The 23512-nt window shown below is 35.7% G+C and overlaps 1 protein-coding gene across 2 annotated transcripts in view; it reads right to left on the bottom strand.

The window, feature by feature from the left end:
• The window catches only part of cacna2d3a (calcium channel, voltage-dependent, alpha 2/delta subunit 3a), a 168215-nt gene that overhangs the window by 105183 nt on the left and 39520 nt on the right, over positions 1–23512 (bottom strand). For both annotated transcript variants that reach the window (XM_038286306.1, XM_038286305.1), the window contains exon 4: positions 14182–14241. In XM_038286306.1, coding sequence (XP_038142234.1) covers positions 14182–14241 — 60 coding nt within the window. The remainder of the gene's footprint in view (positions 1–14181; positions 14242–23512) is intronic.

The raw sequence follows: 23512 nt of genomic DNA, 5'->3' as shown, positions 1-23512 counted from the left end.
TTTTTACCTTTTTTTCCAGCCTTTTTTCTAGACAGAGTTCAGTCAACATCTGGGTCAGTTCAAAAGATGTATTTATATAAGCCATGTAATAAGTCATTAATAAAACATTCAGCAAAAAGAACAGTACAACATGAACTCTTTAGAAGGGGAGGTTCAGAATGTCCTGTTTTAAATCTTTTGTTGTTTCTTTTCTTGTGGCAAAAGGTCAATTGAGAAAGATTGCAGGCTGAGAAACATTTAAAGGTTTGTCCGTGTTCGTTTAAATTTTCCTAGTGTTTTTTATTTTATTAATCCAAAGAAGATCCCGGTGGCTCCAGTGAGAAGACAGGAATTTTGCTCAAATGCATGTTGCTTTTAAATCTAACCAAAAAAAAAAAGAATGTTTTGGAGTGTTCTCAAATCTTCAGAATATGAATAATTGAATGACCTTATTATTCTTACTTTCAAAAAAGTCAGTTAGTCTGTGTTAATATTTAGAAAGTACTGATATAACTGATTGTGAAGTTATACATTTACAATGGTATAGAGGATTGTAAATGGATAATTGATAGATTTAAAAAGATATGAAGCAATCTAAGAATATTAATAACTTTTAATATTATAATTGATATAGGTTGGGAGACAAGGTAATTTGAAGGAGTAATCAGGCACAGCTCAAAAATAAAAGATGGGAAGGGAGAATACATGACAAAACCTGGAGAGCAAGCACAAGCAGACAACCTCTTTAAACCTCTTTATTACATTTTAAATGTACATGTTGATTGTGTTTAATGCTATTAAGAAATGAATTCATTCCATATTTTTTTGGATGCAAAGGAGACTGCACTGACACTTTTGATGTCCAGAATGCATATGAAAGAAGATTTAAAACTGAAAACGACAGTGAAAGATGATGCAGGCACAACAAAAATGCTTTAAAAGCAATGACCTTCTTCTAAATATGAACATTTTAAGTCACTATAAAAGAATAATAATAAAATAGTCATAAAACTGACTAAGTCAAAATCACACTATGGAACCCTTAATTTATTTTACACAATTTTTAAGTTGCAATGCTGTGGAACTCGGTGTGGGTGTAAGAGCAGATATGGTGTCAATGCATCTGCTACTGTGTGCAAGCTGCAAAGATGGAGTGTCCAAATGTGGGTGCATATTTTCAGTAAGTCAATTATGCTTTTTCAGCAGCACAGTGGATAAGCACACTGTGCCACTAATGCAGGCCTTGATCATGTGTTAACAGCCTGATCTTTAACTCTGCACTGCATTAAGCTGTAGTATTGCATATACTCAGCACCCACTCACTTGGTGTGGGTTAGACAAAGAAGATAAAAGTTATTAAAAGTAAAAGGAAGCACTGGGGAAATGCTTAACTTAGTCAATTTTATGTTGTTCAAAGCCTTAAATTAATCATAAACAGATATTCCGCTACTTAAAGCATAGCAAGTTTAAAATTACTTTGTATAGAAGATTAAGCTTAAGTGTAAATTCAATCGAGAAGAGTCTTATCAGCTTCACCTGAACTACCTGTGATGTCCTTCGTTCAGTTCCAGCCAATCAACTCAGGGGGCCACAGCTTCTCCGAAGCCAATAATCCTTCAAGATTCCCTTCATTTAGCTTCTGGCCCAGCTTCTCTCTCCCGTACGCAGGTGAGCTTTCAGTCATTTCAGTGCAAGCAGCCCACACATACTTTTCAAAAGTTCACTTTCGGTCTCTCCTGCACCAGCTTCAGCGTGGATTCCATCCTCATTGACACCCGTTGATCCATGCTGCAGTGATTCGTGGCTCCACCACACCTTGTTCCCTCCACCTCTGTACAAGCCTCTGTGTTTTCGCTAAAGCCATTCCCAGCATCCAGGTGGCTCGCTCTGCGTCCAGTTCGCCGACACTGATTCTCTTCATGTGAGACATATTTTTTTCCAAAAGTCCGATGTTTACCTCATTCCTCGCTTCAGTCCTCCCTCTCTAACAGAAACAGCAACATTTTTGTTCCTCATTTTTAGTCATTAGTTTTATTCCCCTCTAGCTTCAAGTTCTGTCCTAGTTGCTTTCAGATCCTGTTGTTTCCCCTGGCCCTTCTCTCTTGCACCCTAGTGTCCTTTTTTTCCCCTTAACTCCTTCTAGTTACTTCTGTCTACACCTGCTCCATATCAACTAATTAAGTTCTACAATTGTTTCTGTCTACCATATGTACACCTCCTGTTGAGTTAAGCTGGATATACACTGTACGACATTTTCAATCATTGTACACAGCTACTGCTCATCTGTGTGACGAAACCGCAGAGTTTAAAAGTTCACAGCTCATGACGTATGAACTTAGACTGTACGGCCCAATGCTCTGATGCGATCTACCTGCTAACACTGCACATCTAAAAACCACAGGACGGACTTAGTGCCAAGAGATGGCGTTGGTCGTACTCGTCAATCTGGAAGAAGAAGAAGAACTCCCTTGTTTGCACATCCACAGTGTGTGATCTGCTGGTAAATTGGTTTTGTAGATGCTCGTAGCTCTGCTTCAACAGCAGGATTTTCTCAAATACACCTTATGAGGGCCAACTGAATTTCAAACATGTTTGAATTTATTTCGTATTTACGATTCCTGTTCAGGAGGTGGTTGTGAGAGGCTGATCGTCCCTTGTTACCCCTTATATACTACACGATGCAGGACTCAGCCCGATCAAAATAATTCTCGCAGGACTGGAGAATCAGCCTGAAAAGGGCAAGAAAATCATACAGTGTGTGCCCGCTTTAAGTCATTGCTGGATCCTTGTAATTTCTTTGGATTATTCCTCCCTAGTGTCTCCTAGTTTTTTGGTTCCTGAGTTTCTGTCAATTGCTTCTGGACTATGGATTCTGTATTTTTAATTCATTAAACTTTGAAAGAAATAGTTTCTGCCTCTTCAGCTCTGCATTTGTCTACTACAAAATCCACCAACCTTGACAGAGACGAATCTAACCTGAAATCCAGACTATTTATTACAGTGAACTCCATACTTGTCTCTGAAATCCTATTCTTTAGGAAAAACGAAAAGCACCATTTAATGTAATTTGAATGTTGCATTAATTCCTTCCCCCTTGGCTGTGTTGTAGCAGTTGTTTTTAGGATGTGTTAATAGATCAACAACAACCTGCAGAAAAGGGCTGTACTTCTCTGATATTTAAACTTGAAATGTTTTGTAACTTTATAGCTCTTAAGATTTTCTGAGGGTCATCAATAGTATTCTTTGCATAAACCCATATTTTCCATTATTTATTATTGTGTAAGTTCTGACATTGACATGCAACTTGTCCAAGGTTTATATACACATCCCAACTGAAAAAAAAAACATAACAGAGGAAATGTTGAAAAGTATAGTTTTGAGGTTTACATTGACTGCTAATGTGACATGTTTTACAAACCCAGCATTTCAAACACTGTGAGTTACTCAAAAAAATTTTGAGATAACCATTATTATTCGAAACTCGCTTAAGAAGGTTGCACTTCTTTATGTCCTCAGTTGAAATGTTCTCAAATTATTTTATTGTAGGCTTTGTTAGGTGTAGACCGCTCCTGTGACTTACACAGTTATAAGCTGTTAATGAGCTAACAGAACAGAAAAGATAATTTATTCTAAAGTTTTTTTCTGAATTTTAGTACTTCATTGTTTTGAATGATTTTTATATGATACTTTCAAATACTTAGCAAAAGATTGCATAAAACAAATTGTGTGGATAAGTCTCCCTGCTGCTGTTCAGAATTGCGTGTGCAACAGCCTCATGCATGACACACCATTTCTTCTCAGAGTTAAGAAGCTCAGACTTTAAGTTGCATGAAGTGAGATTTTAAGTATTGCATATCCACCATTACTTGGCCTCTTCTACAAGTTATTTACCCAGGCTGCTGGCTCATATAAGCAGTGATTATCGACACGCATGGCCCCTGGTTATTTTCAAGTCACATTTCCACACTTTTGGAGTGGTGCCTCCCCCCTTTCACAACCATAGAAATACACAGTTTAGATACGCCTGAGGAAAAGTGAAGATTAAAGTTAAAAGTTGAGTACTGGAGGGTGGAGTGTCATGGTCACCCTTTTTGCTACCCATTTGTGTCTTTTTGTTTTAAATTGCCCTCTGCATCTTTGTACTGTTAACCAAGGTTCCATTGACAATGTATTTGATTTGTTTGAAATGATTAATTTTCAGATTTAAAAAAATACATTCCTGTTTTGGTATGTACCAGAGAGCCTTTATTATGCAAAGCTTTATTTTGAGGTTATATCTAAGTTACGATGATATTACTTTGTTTGAATTATGCAAAAAGTGATGATTCACTTGATTTATACATGTCTGTGTGGACTTAACAAATCCGCTCTCTGAGAACTAGTCCATATAGTGTCCAAAAGATAGCCACATAGAGATGCCCTTATCTGAACTGTCCAGCAAGATCCTTTTTTCACCAAGCCACACTTGGATAATAAACATACACCTACTTTTTCTGTGATAATGTCTGCTTGAATTTGAGACAAAGTAACAATTTTAGCACCTAATCTGCACAGTGACAGCAACCATTATTTTTCTAGCTTATGTGTAAGAAATATCTAATGCCTATGGAAATATGTTTTGGGCTGCAAGAAGTCTCTGACTTTGCTTAATCACCAGAAGTGGGGATGGCATGAAATGGGTGCCACCCTCACAAGGAGAGGAGGCTTTGCTTTAAAGCACATTTTTCTTCTGGGTTTGAAGAAAACAACTTATATATCATCAAAGATATTGCCAAAGGCAATACTTGGCTGATTATAGTTGACCTTAAAAGGCTTGAAAAAGCATGACGAAGGATCTTTAAAGTGGCCTGTTCAAATAGTCACCTATTTTGACGATAAAAACACACAAACATTATACATTTATCCTCAAATAAAACATATGCTTTTTGAGCATAAAAATTATTTCTGCAATTGGCAGTTATAAAGACTCCTTATGCCGATGCCATCTGATAGCAGCTTATATTACCCAGTTGGAAACTTGAACAATGGTGAATTTTGTAACCATTGCATACAATGTAAACTTTTCTTTCAATATAACGAAGAGCCTAACATTATCATTGGTATTACTTGTATGCATATTTGTAACAAAGATACTCCATCAACTTAAAATTGCATGCAAATGTGATGAACACAATCAAAAGCATAACTAAAATGCCAAGGTTGAGACAAAGATTTTGAAAGGCAAAACTCAAAAGAACAAATGTAAACTTGAAAGGTTTGCACCATGTTACAGATAGATTTAGAAAGTGTTAACCCTCTACTCTGTTAGATGGGAGATTATCTGTTCATTTCTGTTACCTTATATGGATAGTCTTTGGTCTGGATTTTGGAAACTGTAACTCTAGGCTTTGAGAGAGTCAGATCAAATCTAAGAAGGGGTTGGTTTTAGGATATACAGGAGGGAAAACTAAAGTTAGAGGCCACTTTCATCTGCATATTGAGTCGATTTGGTTTGAGGTTACTCCTTCACAAATAAAGGACTGGGTTCAAACAACCCGAAGAATATTACAATAACCATATTTTTATAAAACAGCTTTTATTATTTTTTCTTATTATTATTATTATTATTTTTTATTTTATTACTTTCTAAATACTTTTCTTTTTTGTAATACTTTGAGGTCTTTTTGATAAAAAGTGCAGAATAAATCAAATGTATTATTATTATTATTATTATTATTATTATTATTATTATTATTATTATTATTATGTACATTTCAATGGGGGGGGGGGGATGTACAAAAATCAAAACCAGCATAAAACTGCAATATCAAAACCAAATCTAAAATGTCAAGACAATAAGTTTGAAAGGAAACAGCCTTGAAAGCCTTGAATGTTAACTTAAAAGATGAGTACCAACTTGAAAGAAAAGTATCATGAGAATGTTAGAATAAACAACAACTCAAAATGCCTTACCACTGTGGTTAGGGGAGTACAGAATCAAAAGCAGCACAATCAAAAAAAAAAAGTGTCATTCTAAAGAAGTTTCTGCTTCCATTTATGTCAACATAAAAAATTATACCCCAATGTCGAACCAAAGTAACCTCAAACAATTAAGGAGTACTAAGGTCTAAACTCAAGGAAAATAAGTTATAGGGCCTCTATTTTAGGTTTGGGCCAGGTTGGAAAGGTTTGTGGCCTATTTCCACACATCTAAAACACCAAAACTCCCTAACATTCCCAGTGTTGTTTAAAAATGAGCTATTCTGGACTTCCTAGCAGCAAAGGCATAATACATACTGTAGATACATGCATTTCATTTTTTACTTTTTGCATCCTGACCAACAAATGACGTACCAGGCAGCTGCCTGTCTTGCCTATTGGCACAGCCACTCCTACCTACGCGTGTGCCACATCAGATACAGCAAATATTCTTACCTCCAGTAAATGATCTTTAATTTCTCGTAAACCTGATGTAGTTAGCCTGTGCATAAGTGAGCGCGTGTTTGCAAGAATTGTAGATCTGCATAATTACCTTCCAAGCAGTGCCATATAAGGCTGCAACTGCCCACTGCTTGTCAGTTGTTCATTGACAGAAATGGTATTGATTACATTACTTTACTGGTTCTGAGCTTTTACATAACATATTTTAATGTTATGCTAGCTCTATAAAATGTTTGGGGTTGTAATTATTAATTATTCTATGTGTCTATCTACTGTATATCTCTTTATGGTAAACCTGTTTAAAAGGTAGATCCAAACTGTTTATGTGTAAACTTAGCAGGCAGAAGAAACAAAAAAGTTAGAAAGGGTAATTGCACAATATATTGTTCAGAGATTAACCAACCAGCTGAAAGAATAGCCTAAAAATAATCTTCTTCACATTACTGCCAGTGTATGTGGAGGGATATTGAGGTAGGCAATACCATGAATACACAGACACAGGTCAGCCCATCTTTGCTGCCAATGTTGCCAGCAAATTGACAAATCAACAAGCACTCAGCATTGCTCTGTCCTATTTAGTGCCATCATAGAGAAGAATGCCAGAGCAATGCATAAATAAAAAAGTAAAGAACAAAGCATTTCTTTTATTTTTCCCTTCTGACCAAGGCTACATTTTCAGTCAGCCTATGAGTTGGCAATTGGATGTTTTGTTTACAAACTCCAAGAAAGGGTTTTATTGGCTGCACAGGCCACAGGAGACTGATCCTTGCTTCCCTATTTACAGCACAGGGTAAAGAGTGAGGGAGGAAAATCACAGCAGATTACCGTGCCAATTTCACATGGAAGCAGAAGAGCTCTGGAAAGGATAGATAAGGAAATTCCTATCAAACTGCTGCCAGCCAAATATGTATCCAGTAGCTATAAACCACACAAACATTTTATTATAAACCCCCAAATAGTGATGGAGGAGGTTTCACCCTACAGCTTGGATGTGGTATTTTTAGTTCAGCTGGTGATAATTACCGTCTATTCACCATGTGCTGCAGTAAAATGTGCTATTAGGGTTGCCACCATCAGAGACATGAACACATACACACAGGTACACGGAGAGAGTGCTTATGAAAACATATGTTTTTGTGTCAATCAAAAAAAATAAATAATAAAAAAATATATATATGTTTTTATAATTTTTTTTTTTATTGAGGAAATATTTTATAATGTAAAAACGTCAATGAAAAAAAATCTATTCTAAATCTAATTTATTCAATCCTGAATAAATCTCTTATTCAGGATTGAATTACTGTACCAAAGGTACATAATTCAAAACTGCTAACAAAATACAGCTCTAAATTGTAGTGCCCGTCTGTAGTTAACATATTAAAAAAAAAAAAAAAAAACATAGTAACACTACTGAAAGAAAGTTTTAGTAGTGGGATTGCTGAAGAGTCAACAACAAAATGCAAGCAGTAATCATTTCCTCCTTTAGGAGGAAAATGCCTTGTAAGTCAATGTCCGGACGCAATAGACTGGTTTTCTTAAGCATTCTTTTACAGTGTTGTCTCTATAAAGGGCCTTGAAATGACCTCTGTTGTGAATTGGCACTGCATGAATAAACTGATTTTAAACGGAAATTTTATTGAAAGTTTGCCAAATCACAGAAAGAAGCTCTGACATGCTAATAGTACCGTATTTTCTGGATTATAAATCGCCCCAGAGAACAAGTCACACCAGCCAGAAAATGCCTAATAAAGAAGGAAAATACATGAATAAGCTGCACTGGAGCATAAGTCGCATTTTGGGGGGAAATTTATTTTACAAAATCCAACACCAAGGACAGTCATGTCATTTTCAATGGCAATTTGAAATAAAAATAGAATAGAGGCAACAACAGGCTGAATAGTTGTACGGTATTCTAACTTGACACAAACAACAAACTGAGAACGTGACTGGTGTCTTTACATAACATATTAAGAGTTATTCAGAACTATAGCATACATGAGATGCTAACAAGTTTATCAAACCATCAGTGTCACTCCAAATTATTAAAAAATCCAAACAAATCTTCATCAACACTTTTGCAGGTCCAGTTGTTGTCACTTTTAAACAACTCCGCTAGCTTCAAACATTCTTTCTGCTGTTCGATTACCATTTTCAGCCGCATATTTTTGTACTCGCAGCTTGTAATCTGCAGCATATGATTTTGTTTTTCGGAGCCATTTTTGTTAAGCCCTTTTCAGTTGTTTTCATAAGTTAACGCCAATGTTCAAATTATCAACAAAGACCTAGACCACCCTCTTGCTGTTTAGTGCTAATAATTTTACACATAAGTCGCAGAGTATATGTTGCACACCCAGCCAAACTATGAAAAAACTGCGACTTAAAGTCCAGAAAATACAGTATTGTGAAAATTACATAAAAACTATTTTGCTACAGCATTATTTTTAATTTAAGAAAATGTAACTTAATGTTTTAGATATAAATAATACAATATATTAAAATCATAATGCAGTATAACTTAAAACATTACCCTGCAGTGCTAAGCCACACCTGTGCTCTAATTATGGTGTCTAAGCAACATCTTGATATATCACACCTGTGATGTGGGACGGATTACCTCAGCAAAGGAGAAGTGCTCACTTACACATATTTAAACTGGTTTGTGAACAATATTTGAGGGAAATAGTTATATTGTGTATGTAGAATAAGTTTTAAATCTCATAAAAAATTGACCCAAAGTCAAAATATTTAGTTGCTTCTTCGGGCTGCACTTTTCATGAGCACCATTACATTATTTTCTGCCTGACCCTGACCAACAGACATTGTTGCAAGACCTTCTAATTTAGATATTTCATCAAAGTGAATGCTATCACCATGACCAAAACCATGGCAATAAGAATCTGCTAACCCTCTCAATTTTCTCTTTTTTCGTTTTTCTTTTAACTATTCTGAGGGATCTTGGTACTGTATAGCATCTTGTTATATCGATAACGTATGATTTATTTATTTATTTATTTTTTATGAAAAATTATGCTGTGATACCACACAAATATTATGCTTATCAAATACCAAGTAAAAAAAAAACAGGTAGATACATGAGATATGTGGAATACACCATTGAATGAAAACACATAAAAAAAATTACCACTTCACAATAAGTTCCCCTTATAGATTACTAATGACTAGTAAATATTTATCTGTATTATTCTGTACAATAAAATTTCTCATTCATCAGTGTTTATCAGAAATTAATTAAGGGCAAGTAAGAACCAAATTTGACCAATTCCTTGTCAAATAGTGAGCCTAGTGTAATCTGTTCAACTGTTCATCTAACATTGCTTATATTCAACAGGTCAGATTCCATTGCTATTTTGCAAGCACAATGTGCATTTGGGTAAACATTTTTTAAGCATGCATATATTATTACAGTATCAAAAACACTTATGAATGAGTAATAAAGTGTGTATAAATCAATTAATGAAATGTTTATAAACAATTTACCAGCCATCCACAGTATAAGGGGTGCCTTATACTGTGCCTTTGAAGTGGTACGTAAAAGTTTTGCAAACATATCTCCACTGATAATATCTGCATTATGTTTGTGAACATAGGAAATACGGATATAAGAAAAAACAAGGAAAAACAGGAGACAGCCCACAGTGGGTGAGGAATATATATATATATATATATATATATATATATATATATATATATATATATATATATATATATATATATATATATATATATATATATATATATATATACACTATATTGCCAAAAGTATTTGCTCACCCATCCAAATTATTGGAATCAGGTGTTCCAATCACTTCCATGGCCACAGGTGTATAAATTCAAGCACCTAGGCATGCAGACTGTTTTTACAAACATTTGTGAAAGAATGGGTCGCTCTCAGGAGCTCAGTGAATTCCAGCGTGGAACTGTGATAGGATGCCACCTGTGCAACAAATCCAGTCGTGAAATTTCCTCGCTCCTAAATATTCCACAGTCAACTGTCAGCTGTATTATAAGAAAATGGAAGTGTTTGGGAACGACAGCAACTCAGCCACGAAGTGGTAGGCCACGTAAACTGACGGAGCGGGGTCAGCGGATGCTGACGCGCATAGTGCGAAGAGGTCGCCAACTTTCTGCAGAGTCAATCACTACAGACCTCCAAACTTCATGTGGCCTTCAGATTAGCTCAAGAACAGTGCGCAGAGAGCTTCATGGAATGGGTTTCCATGGGCGAGCAGCTGCATCCAAGCCATACATCACCAAGTGCAATGCAAAGCGTCGGATGCGGTGGTGTAAAGCACGCCGCCACTGGACTCTAGAGCAGTGGAGACGCGTTCTCTGGAGTGACGAATCGCGCTTCTCCATCTGGCAATCTGATGGACGGGTCTGGGTTTGGCGGTTGCCAGGAGAACGGTACTTGTCTGACTGCATTGTGCCAAGTGTAAAGTTTGGTGGAGGGGGGATTATGGTGTGGGGTTGTTTTTCAGGAGCTGGGCTTGGCCCCTTAGTTCCAGTGAAAGGAACTCTGAATGCTTCAGCATACCAAGACATTTTGGACAATTCCATGCTCCCAACTTTGTGGGAACAGTTTGGAGCTGGCCCCTTCCTCTTCCAACATGACTGTGCACCAGTGCACAAAGCAAGGTCCATAAAGACATGGATGACAGAGTCTGGTGTGGATGAACTTGACTGGCCTGCACAGAGTCCTGACCTCAACCCGATAGAACACCTTTGGGATGAATTAGAGCGGAGACTGAGAGCCAGGCCTTCTCGTCCAACATCAGTGTGCGACCTCACAAATGCGCTTCTGGAAGAATGGTCAAAAATTCCCATAAACACACTCCTAAACCTTGTGGACAGCCTTCCCAGAAGAGTTGAAGCTGTTCTAGCTGCAAAGGGTGGACCGACGTCATATTGAACCCTATGGATTAGGAACGGGATGTCACTTAAGCTCATATGTGAGTCAAGGCAGGTGAGCAAATACTTTTGGCAATATAGTGTATATATATATATATATATTTATATATATATATATATATATATATATATATATATATATATATATATATATCTTTAAAAGAAAAAAAAATCATATTTGGGAAAAAGATGTAGGGGGCTGATATATATGTGGCTATATATATGTGTGTGTGTGTGTGCATATAGATGTGTGTGTATATAGCGATAATATATATATATATATATATATATATATATATATATATCACCTTTCCAGTTTTTTATTGTTAGCTTGAAGGTAAAATCTGCTTTCCTTTCTGTCAACATATATCTAGTCCCACGCTAAAAAGTTTGACAATGTTGCTTTAACTCTGCATCAGTCCTGAACCTAATAATTTACAGTACATTAAAATAATCGTGTGCTTGAATAAAACTATGATTCAAAATCAGTTGACAAGAAGAAAGTTGTTTCTCCTTTGGTGCATAATCCCTGTGTGGTAAGCTATTTTAGGAATTTAAAGTGGTTCAGCAGAAAAAGCTTGTCTCCAGGCAGTAAGTAGTACCTTTCAGCAATTCCATATTTTTTTTATTTTTCAAGCAGAAACAGGACACATGTTCCTAAAACTTTTACCTTTACATTTTCATTTTATCTACATTACTGTAAGGCTATACACAAACAACATAAGAAATATGGTATATTTTATGGATCCCTAAAAGGGGTAAAATGCTGTGAAAAAAGTAGAGTTGGAGCATCAAACAATATTATGTTAAAGCTATTTCTGCCTTGGTCTCAAATTCTTAATGCTGCACTATTATAAGTAGGTTTACTGCAGCTCAAAGTATATATATAAATAAATAAATGAATAATATAAATGTAAATAAATAAATGAAGAGATCAGTAATTCTAATATATGTAAGTCTTATAAGAATTTATATTTTATAAAGATTTCTTTAGATTTCAAAATCATTTACATGTTGAATGTAGGAAAAAGGAATAGATTATTAATCTGTAAACAGCTGTACAGTATCTCCTCACACAGCAAAGCTTTAGCTTCACTTTACTCACATTCTGATGATCAGCAAAATAATTGTTAGTTGCAGCCGTAATGCAGAGCTATCAACATTAGACAGGTAATAGAACATCCTAAAACATTCTTGGCATGTAATAGCAATACCAGGAACAAAGAATAGATCAAATGAGTCTCAGTTCATGGTCTAATCTTATACAGCAGAATACATGTCCGATAATATCTACAGTTTAACCCAAAATTATCCTTCAACCTATTTTTTTTTTCCTGATGGGAAGTGAGGGGATTTCTTAAAATAATAAATAATGCTCACCTAGCTAATATTAAAACCATGGTGCTGTGAAAACCTCAGTCCAATTACTTTTAGCTTCAATCTAAATTATTTATTTTCCTTCAGCAAAGATACAAAATTCAAACAATATAAAATAAACTACAGGATCACCAAACATGACCAAAAAGATTTGTTAAAATCCAAAAGCTGGAAAGCAGTTAATTTAGAAATTAATCTATAAGAATCTGTGCTTGCAGGAAAAAAAAAATCACTGTAGTACTCTAAAGAACTGACAAAGTAAACACTCACTTTAAGCAGGCACATATAACTAGAACTTGGACTTTATCAGGGATTTAGGGGCAAATTCTCCAAAGTCTACTTAGTATCAAAGCTTCTTTTAAAAAGCTCAAGTGTTTGCTGCTCCTCCTACTTTAACAAACTGTTTAAAACTGTGCTTGATGTTCAGCAAACTCCACTACAAACATCAGGCACACAAAACACTATGAACAAACACTGCACTGAACACGACATACACAATTTAAAGCTGCACTCACAAAATTAAAGTAGTTAAAATGGATTTGAGGCAGAACCATGAAGGCAGCAGCTTGGTTTAGGGGTGTGCATGCAGATGTGATTAAAAGAAAGCATTTTGCCCAAATCGGCAGAAAGAGAAACTTCTTTGGAATAGTTTAAAATGCTTTGTGTGGATTTGTGTGTGGGTTCACACACACACACACACATACACACACACACACACACACACACATTATATGTGTCTTTATCTTTGCAGGGTCTTTCTATTGACTTTCATTCATTTCTAAAACATTTCTACAGCCTAACCATGTCACTTATCCTCAACCTAAACATTTCGGGCTCATATCTAACCTTAATCCCAACCAAAACTTAAATGTGACCCCAGACCCTAAAATACAAATTCCCCCCTTTGGGAAAAGGCATTGGTCCCCTCATGGAGCAGTCGGTCCCCACAACATGTTATTTTTTTTCAGAGCATAGACCCTATAAAGTATAAAATATGAGAGCAGAGAGACACAGGACTGGTGGCAAGTTTTGTTTGGAGGGGGGTTTCATAAGTCACACATGCTTGAGTGTGTATGTGTGCATATCTTCTTTGAACCTTTTTATTACCTAGGGGTTAATTTGAACTGATCATAGTTGAAAAAAATAGATTTTTTTGTTGTTGAATATGCACCAATAAGCTTTCTTTCCCAGCTGCCAATTCTGACAAGCAAGTCTTAATGACTTACTGTGGCAACCACTGAGCAGCTGCGGAACAGTTTTCTTTTTATTTCATTTTAAAATAAATAGTGATAATCACCTTTGAGGTGAACTATAAAATCTTTCATCCTCACCAATAATTCATACCTAAAGCTCTACATTTGTATATCAATGTGGATAATATTTTTCATCTTCAAAGGATAAGGAATGAACATGTTTATTAAAATGCATTGAGACAATACAAACATAAAAACGTATGCAATGTATGCACTGACTCACCTGCAGGTCTGGATCCTCTTCATGCTGTAGGTGCGCTTCTTCTGCCGCCTCTACCAATCTCTATAGGAAGGGAGAAGATAATATTATAGTTTTTTTTTTTTTGTATTTTTATGTGAATTAACATGAAGTGTAAAAGTAATAGGAAAAAAATCTCTATATAAATTTTCTTAATCTCCACTCTAAGGTTTTGTGGGCAGTATTTTAATATTAACACTAAAGGACAGACACAAAGAGAAGCGAAACATTTGGCACTCTCATAAAAAAAGCCATTTTCCTTAATGTTTCAACAGAAGAGGTAATGACTGCCCTGAACCCTTTGATCCTGTGATGCCAGACATCATTGGCCCATGCTGTTTAACACATGCATGTTTCCTCTCAAACAACTATTACCATGCACACTCTCAAGCAAGCACACACAAAGTCACTCGCTCATCACCCTCTTGCTGGTACCGTCTGCTGTGTTTTTAGGGTGGTGTTATTTGGTATCTGTCTTTAGTCAGTTTCATGTTTCTTACTATCTCTTTCTCTCCAATAAGAAATAACTTGTTTTTTTGGTTATTTTTGTCAAATGCTTCCATGTAAGTTATCAGCACATCCAAACAAAATTGGACATTCCTTTTTCTGTAACCCCTTAAGCCCAAGGAGCCTTGGGCTTAAGATGCTTCCCATCTCTTTTATTGGTCGAATAAATGACATTAAAATGAATGTATTGCCATGATTCAATTATCTTTTTCAGTCCTTACCATGTTACCTTAATAAACTATTCTTTCAGTCAATCAATAAAATAATGAATTATTTTATATGGAAAAAATCCACACCCAGGATCTCCTTGAAAACCCTAACAAAATCTAAAGAAAAGGGCAGACTGGGTCTTCCAGATTTTAAGCTGTATTACTGGGCAGCACAGACTAAGGACATAATTAGTTGGACACAGAACCGGACAACAGCTCATTGGACAGAAATTGAGGGGGAACTCTGTTGTCCCAACTCACTCATTACTGTGCCATTCATCAACAACACAAAAGCTATAAAATCAATATCTTTAACATAAGTAATAGCAAACAACCTTCAGGATTGGCAAGATGTAAAGAGATTCTGTGGATCACATACCATAATTTCTATAATGCTCCTCTATCCTCTAACCCAGATTTTCCACCCCTGAGAGGGAATCTTTTTACTTAATGGAAAGAACATGGCATACATCAGTTCCAGAATTTATTTGAGGAGGGCTCTCTAAAATTTTTTGTAGACCTCAAATCAGAATTTGACATCCCAAACCAAACTTCTATAAATATCTACAGCTTTGCCATTGTAAAGCAATCTATGGAGTATTACTGGACTATAATAGCTCCTCCTTGATGTCACTTATGGTAGAAAGCTCTAGAACAAGACCTTGATGATGAGCTTTGGACCAAAATATGTGTTAATGCTTTTATTTCCTTATCTTGTAACAAAATTATCAAGCAAAATTACAAATTCATGCACAGAATGTACCTAACACCAGTCTGTCTTAGCAAATTGTATCCTACTGCGTCTTCTAAATGTCATCGCTGTAAAACCTGTAATGGCTCTTTTGTCCATGTATTTTGGAAATGCAAGAAACTCAAACATTTCTGGAATGCAGCACATAGTCTTAAAATCAACCTCTTGCAAATTCAATTTAAACTCTCACCTCTATGTATCTCTTTGGTACAGATTCAGATTATACTCTGGACCCGATCTTGGATAAAAGGAATTGTATAATTGCTTATGTAGCTAAAAAATGTATACTGCTCAACTGGAATCAAGCTACAGCACCTACAATTAATTTATTTAAAACAGTAATGAATGAAACAATGCAACTGCAGCACTATACTTACCACTTGAAAGGTAAAGATCTTTTTGCTAAAACATTGGGACCCTAGATCATCACCTGACTTCCTTCTATGTGATATCCCATCTTGACCTAACACATGACTTGTAATCGTGCTTACCTGTCTTTTTTTATGATAACATTGATAACAATAAACTTGACTTATTTTATTGTGTTTATGTTTATTATGTTTTATATTTTTTTTAACTATTTTTTTGTTACATTAAGTTTCTTTTCCTCCCAACCTACGTATACACCCTTAATATTTGCAATTATGTATTTTTTTTCCCTTTCTGCTTACCTATGTGTTCTGAATGTTGTGTTGGTGTAACACAACATTCAGAAATGTAAATAAACAATTGAGGAAAAAAAAGGGGGGGGGGTTGTAGCTATTTTACAACATTATAGGCTTGTAGCTGATTAATTGAGAGACGAACACACACTTAGAAACAGGAAGAATTTGAATTCTATTTACATGATCAAAGTAGAGGTTGAGATGGAGGAACAGTATAAATACCTTAGAAAACAGACACTGGAGACACAACTGTGAAGCTGTCAACAAGAAGGTAAACTGTGCTTCTTAAGAAAGCCTCGGTCCTTTAGAGCGTGATCTCTTCTGCCATCATCCACTGGTGTAACAGCATCAGAGCAAAGGACTTAAGAGCTTAACAAGCTGATACAGTAGGCAAGCTTTGTTCTCGAAGTTATAGAGGAACTCGAGAATTCTCGATATGATTTTTACAAAGAATACTTCATAAAATGAAGAACATTATCTAAAACTGAGAGCCTCCTCCTCCAGAACACTGTTAAACCACAATCAATGGCAAATTTAGATCTGGTGCAAGATGAATAGCTACAGAAGGTCCTTTCTGCATACAGCTATCTACATATTCAATAACTTGATAAAAAATCAAGATAAAAAAGATCAAACTGTATTTCTTTTTTTATTTAATTTAATTGAACTAAATTTAATTTCAGTGAATTGAAGTAAACTGAATTGAAATAAATAAGTAATTGTACAATATTACTACAACATGCCCTACAACATGCTCAGATTTGGAATATGTTACTGTGTTTAAATTGCAAAGGCCTCTGTAGAAAGCAGGCTTTACAAAGAGGTATGAAGCTCCCTGATTGGACAAATGTTACTCAGATACGACCATGCGTCCTCATGCATCTCTTTCAACTTAGCTTTGTATATATATCGTGTATTTAAAGTGTGTAAATACACAGTGCTAAAAAAAATTTTACTTCTGATTTTTGGAAGAGTAGCTCTTTTTATAACTAAATATATAACAGCATTCCAATTCTTTTAAATTTCAAGAATAAATTCCAAATTTTAGGATTTCTGCTAAACTATTCCAAAATGGCACAGCAAAGGTTATGATTTTTTTGTTTTTGTTTTTTAATCCAAACATCTATAACTTCTCAGTTGCTTATTGTATGGGCAACACACTTCCTACATCTGTAGCCAAAAAGTTGTAGTTACAGTTAATTATGGATATTTCTTTTGTTACAGGACAAGTGAGAAGTTTGTACATAAACATCTGTTTTTCTATTTTGGCTTTTTATTTAACTTATGTATTTAACTTATGAAGAATGAGTATGTCTTTTCAGGAAAATAACCTTGCGGGCTTAGAGGTTTCAAATCTCTCTGCAGTGAGATGCTTATCTCCATTTTTTTTTTTAAGTTGAGGTATGGCAGAGGCAGCAAACAGCCTTTTAATTTATGCATTAAAATTGCATTAAATTTATGCATCTGCAAAATCAGAGGTTTCTGATCATGCCACACTACCATTTAAATTGGTTGTATTGGATCTATTTTATCTGGGCTAAAAACACATGCCACACTTTTTAGTTTGGTATTTGTTTAAAAAAACTAAACTGTGTATCTTTTTCCTACGATCTTTATGAATATGAGGGGCTTTATTTTGTTCTTAAGTAAATATTAGTATTTTTCTAACCATACTAAGTCCAATTCTATTTAATTAAAACTTTTTATGGCTGCAGGTTTTGTGGTCAGAATCAAATAAATTCCTTCAAAGATTTGTGATCTTAAAATTTCAACTTATGTCTAAAATAGAGACATCTGTCTGACGAAGCAGATGTCAAGGAGCAGCCAGCATGACTTTGTCTGGCTAAATTAGCATTAAAATGGCCTGCGTCACTTTTAAATTGTTTGTTTGGCAGCATTTAGAGAACCCATTAGGAAAAGTAAATGGCAACAAAGTGGCTTAAAAGAAAAAGCATGTTTTGTAAGCAATGTCTTAAAAAAAAATGATATACCCTTACTAAAAATGTCATCCAAATTAAGACTACATATACATACATAATAGTAATAGAAAATAGTAATATAAAACATTTATTTTTTTGTTGAAACCCAAGTGATACCAGTTGTGTCCCCAAGGGTTATGTGCCCCCTGACATAGGTTGCCCCTCCTACACAACATACCCCTTGAACACTGTGGTATTGTTTGGAAAAATAGATATTTTAATCTAAATAGGAACTTTTTTTTTTTACTTAACATACTGACCTGTCTGTCTGTCTGTCTGTCTGTCTGTCCATCTACACAACAAAATATAAAAAGTCAAGTGAGTCTAAACATCTTAAGGGGTCTATGGAGTTAGGGGAGGTCATGAGGCTGGTTGATCAATGCTGATTGGCAAACAAACTTGAGGATTTTCTTACGTAAAGTGGTCAGACAGAGAGGAGGTTTTCCTCATGAGTTGAGAGGGAAATATCAGAACAATCATCTTTTGCTGAACTTGTGCAGTGGTTTCTGGAGATTATTATTTTAGAGCACTGCACAACAGCTATTTTCCACCGTTGTACTATTTTTTATGTGCTTCAACATTTCATAATGCAAAAGGTGACGTTTGGATTTTGTTAACACCATTAAGCCTCCCTATTTCAAAGAGTTTTCTTTATTTTCATGACTATGAAAATTGACACTTCACAATGAAGGCACCAAAACTATGAATTCACACATGTGGAATTATATACTTAACACAAAAAAATTTCTTAACAAATGTGATGAGAGACTAGGGGTGCATTTTACTGTATACTGGGATACTGGGATCAATCTTTCTCTTTCACATCTGGTTTCCCAGCCTTAGAGTTTGGTGATGAACTTTCATTTCAGATTTCCATTCAAATGGATTTCCCCACTAAACTACTGCAATAAGCCATCCTATTTTAGCTGAGCAATTGGTGTGTGTTGTGTTGCCGTTATGTGTGTAGGCAAGCTGTTTTGGGAAGCAAACACTGTAATCTAGACTCTAGCAAATCATTTTCTTCACCATAGCAACACACCTGCTCATTGCATATTGTTGCATATTTTGAGATTTGTTTGATTCAGCTTTAACAGAGTCATGTATGCATTTGTTCTGCTAGCTTCTTGAACTCTGAAAAGTTTAAAGAAAATGCAAAGAGGCTAAGGTCATTTTGAAATGTTTCTGAAAACCAAAGCAAAATATTGAGAGCAATTTAAGAATTTTTCAGTTTCCATTTAGCTACACGTCAATGAATTTGTTGATTGACTAATTGAAATGTAACAAATTAATAAGACGTAGGTGGAGAGGGACATTTGTTGCTTGTCTACAGCAAATAGCAGAGTCAGAACAACAAACAAATAAACAATTAGCAAATAACAAATGTACATCAAAAATAAGAATTTGATAATAATTTTCTTTCAAGGTGTGAACTCCTTACTTCACATTGCTCCTCACTTACTTCACTCCTTACTTCACATCCTTATATTCCTATTTTTTTCATACAGAAAAAGTAAAAAAACAAAATTAAAAGGCTGCATTTTGAAACTATTTTGACAGTTAAAGTATATGCTTGTATATGCATATACTTTAACAAGTATATGCTTGTTATGTATATGCATTTCTAGAGCTAGAGTTTCATATGTTACATTTTTAAAAAACCTCAGGATGTTCACATCACAAGAGACATTCTAAGCACAGATTTTAGTATTATCCTCAAACGCCCAAAGTTGGTCTGCCTGAGTGACTGGTGGAAAAAGGAGAAATGAACCACCTGTTATGTAAAACTTTTGTTATTACCGGTACTTTAAAATGATCTATTACTTACCAATTTGAGCAGCAAACATTCTTTTGCAGCCTACATAATTCTTGCTTTTTTTGTGACAAATCTACTGACAGTCTGAGCAGTGTTCTAAAGATATTACTTAAAAATAACTTTTCAACCAATATGTCTTTAAGATAAAAGTTCTCAAAAATCACCACTCCGCTAATTAATAAAAAAAAAGAAACAAGCCAATATCTGTCATTCTAAAAACTGTTACAAAGTCCATGAATGGATTTAAGGAAACAATTTCTCTTATTTTACTGCCTGACATCAATCACTGCATTTACTTGGTTTTTTATGGCCTCCGCTTATAATCAAAACATTTGCATAAGCAAAGAATGTTATACCAGTTTCTACATAAGGCTGGGCACCTGTTTACAAAGTGCCATGACAGTCTTCCATCTTGAAAGTACTTACTCTGACAAGGGCTAAAACAGCTGAATAACAAAGCCTTTTCCTTTGCTGGCAGTTCACTGTAAAGATAATTTGGAGCTGTTAACCCTCAGCAGAAAGATGCTCAAATTGAGCCTGGCCCTGCTGGTGGTTTCTTCCCGTTTAAAGATTGCTAAAGAGTCAACAACAAAATGCAAAGTAAATTCTGCTGTCACAACATGCTCATCCAAGAGGCGCATGTCCTGCAAGTCAGTGACTCAGTGCATTGAGTTGGTTTTTCTTAGATAGAAAACATATTAACACTCTGACTATATGCTTTGATTATATTGTCTCTATAAAGTTCCTTAAAATTATGTGTTTTGAACTGCCGCTATATAAATAAGCGAAACTAAACCAGAAATTCTACATAACCCCAGATCAGTGTTGGGCACGTTACTTTGAAAAAGTAATTAGTTATAGTTACTAGTTACTTCTGCCAAAAAGTAACTGAGTTACTAACTGAGTTACTCCACAATAAAAGTAACTAGTTACTAGTAAAAGTAACTATTGCGTTACTTTTCCGTTTCTCGCCCCCGTAACCCTCACCACCCGGCCCCCACCTTCTCGCAGTGTGTTTCCAAAGCCAGCTGAATAGAGCGGACGACAAAGACAAGAACCTGCAGAGAGTTTTGCATTTATTGCAACTCAACGTAAATGACATCAGGGGGGGACGCGATGTGAAGTTTTTTAGCAGGGCATTCAGATCTGGTGAAATTAATAACTGGGGATGTCTAATTCTGAAATCCTGTGTGTTTGGGTTGTTATAGATACTGCAACATCTATCTATCTATCTATCTATCTATCTATCTATCTATCTATCTATCTATCTATCTATCTATCTATCTATCTATCTATCTATCTGTATACTCTGAGTGTGACATAAAATATGGATCTCCATCCCTGCCACAAAGGCCATCAAATAATGTTTAAAATAAAAAATACAGTAGGTTGAAAAGGCAGAGTATCCATCCATCCATCCATCCATCCAGATTTCTCCCTTTCATTTGATCGTTCACGCTCTCCATAGTTCTCCTGTGGCGCTAACACAGGGCGACTGTTGCGCGCCTTTAGCGAGCATGCGCGTTTCCTGTCGCTTGCGCGGTGAATCGTGCCGCCTGCGCTGTGCGGAGATGCAGGGGAAACCGTATGTGATGGGGAAAGGCAGCTCGACGTAACACCGGTATTTCCATCAGGAAAACGCTGTTTTGCTGCTGGAGTCATCCTCACTCTCCATCTCTCTGTGTGTGCTGTTTAACACCCGCCAGCAGAAACACCCACCTAACCCAACTGACAGACGGAATCTCACTATTCATCAGCCATTCTCATCCTCCCCTCTCTCATGACAACGCGTGCACCTCTGGATGACCTAAAAAATAATATTTAATATCTCTTAAACAAAAGTAGCACAAACAATATTTTTTTCTGCACAAATCTGCAATAACGTTGCACTAACCATTCAGTCTATTTGCAGAGTTTTTTGACGTGGGTGGGGTGTCAGCTTCACGCAGCTGCGCACGAGTCCTATCATGAAAAAAGGTTCATTGTGCGACCTGAGTAACGTGCAGTAACGGGGTGTATGCAATGGTAACTGCGTTATAGTTACAGTCAAAGTAATTAGTTAGATTACTCGTTACTAAAACAAGGTAACGGCGTTAGTAATGCCGTTACTTTCAACGCCGTTAGTCCCATCACTGCTCCAGATAATATAAAATATTTTAGCTTTACCTTAAACAGGGAGTGGAATAAACTCCAATAGAGTTAAGACATATAATCTGCAAAGATTAATAGGCAGAAATGAATTAACATGGATGTAAAAGTTTTAGTGCTAGTAATCAGAAATAGTTGATGTTCTATGCAGGCAAGGCTGGCACATTTAGTGGATGAATATTGTTTTACTAAAGATCAGGTGGACTTAAGTAGCTTTTTTATTATTATTGAAAGTTTGCCACATCCTTTGTGTTTTGATTCAAGTTTTTTTTTTTGTGAGTGTGGTATTAAAACAGATATTATCCAATGACACCCTGAATGGAACAAACATTTCTGTTGTTGTTGCAAAAGAAGCTTCAGCCTAAAACCTTCATTCTTAAAAGCCTAACATTGATTTAGCACACCACAGATCAACCTTTTTGACAACCTTGTGACATTTGTATAATAAACTACCTTCTTTCAATATTCTGGTATCTTGTTATTATATATTACCTATAAATAGACTTTCTTTTTTAGTCTCTCAAAAGTTCATCAATGATCCCCCTCATTCAGCTGTCAGCTTGTTTGGCTTATTGTTTTAAGTGAACTGCATCTGTTGTGCAAAAGATTTCCTAATGGCTGAAGCCAATGACCTTACCAAATGCTATTCATTATAGATTTAGCAATAATTCCGTCAAAGTTTACAGATGTTGTCGTGTACAGCTGAGCTATGCTAAAAGCAGCTGTCAGTGAAGGAGAGGTCGATTGGCTCACATACATTATTGACCACCATCTTTGCTTTCTTTTTATGCAACACAAAAAACGATGACTCAACACATTTCTGTGGGCAGTGACCTGAATCTCAACCTTTCGATAAGGTAATCCTGAACAGGAGCCAATCAGGGAGAGTTCTGAAAAGACCCTTATAAAAGCGTAAATAGATGTCCTGTCTGCTACTGATTAAGTGGATACTTCTACTTTCAATACACATTAACTTCATTTTAATGTATTTTTCTCTATCTGACATATGGAGATGTAGGTTCTGGGTAATTGTGAACAGTTAGGGAAACCCTGGGAATTTAAGGCCTCAGTTTTGTATTTTTAGGTTCAGGTTTTTTGCTCCTAAATAAACACAGAAGAATCGATTTTCCTCCACAACACCTTAATTACCAACCTTGCATCAAGTTTTACCTCCTATGAGTATGTTGTGTGCAAGCTTAGACAACTCATGACTTTATGTAATTTTTTAAAACTCTCTTGACCTG

The sequence above is a fragment of the Cyprinodon tularosa genome, unplaced genomic scaffold, assembly GCF_016077235.1.
Source record: "Cyprinodon tularosa strain WSP-4 unplaced genomic scaffold, ASM1607723v1 ctg223, whole genome shotgun sequence".
In the NCBI taxonomy this organism is placed as follows: Eukaryota; Metazoa; Chordata; class Actinopteri; order Cyprinodontiformes; family Cyprinodontidae; genus Cyprinodon; species Cyprinodon tularosa.
Note: the sequence above shows the minus strand (reverse complement) of the source record. Positions and strands in the feature narration are given on the sequence as shown.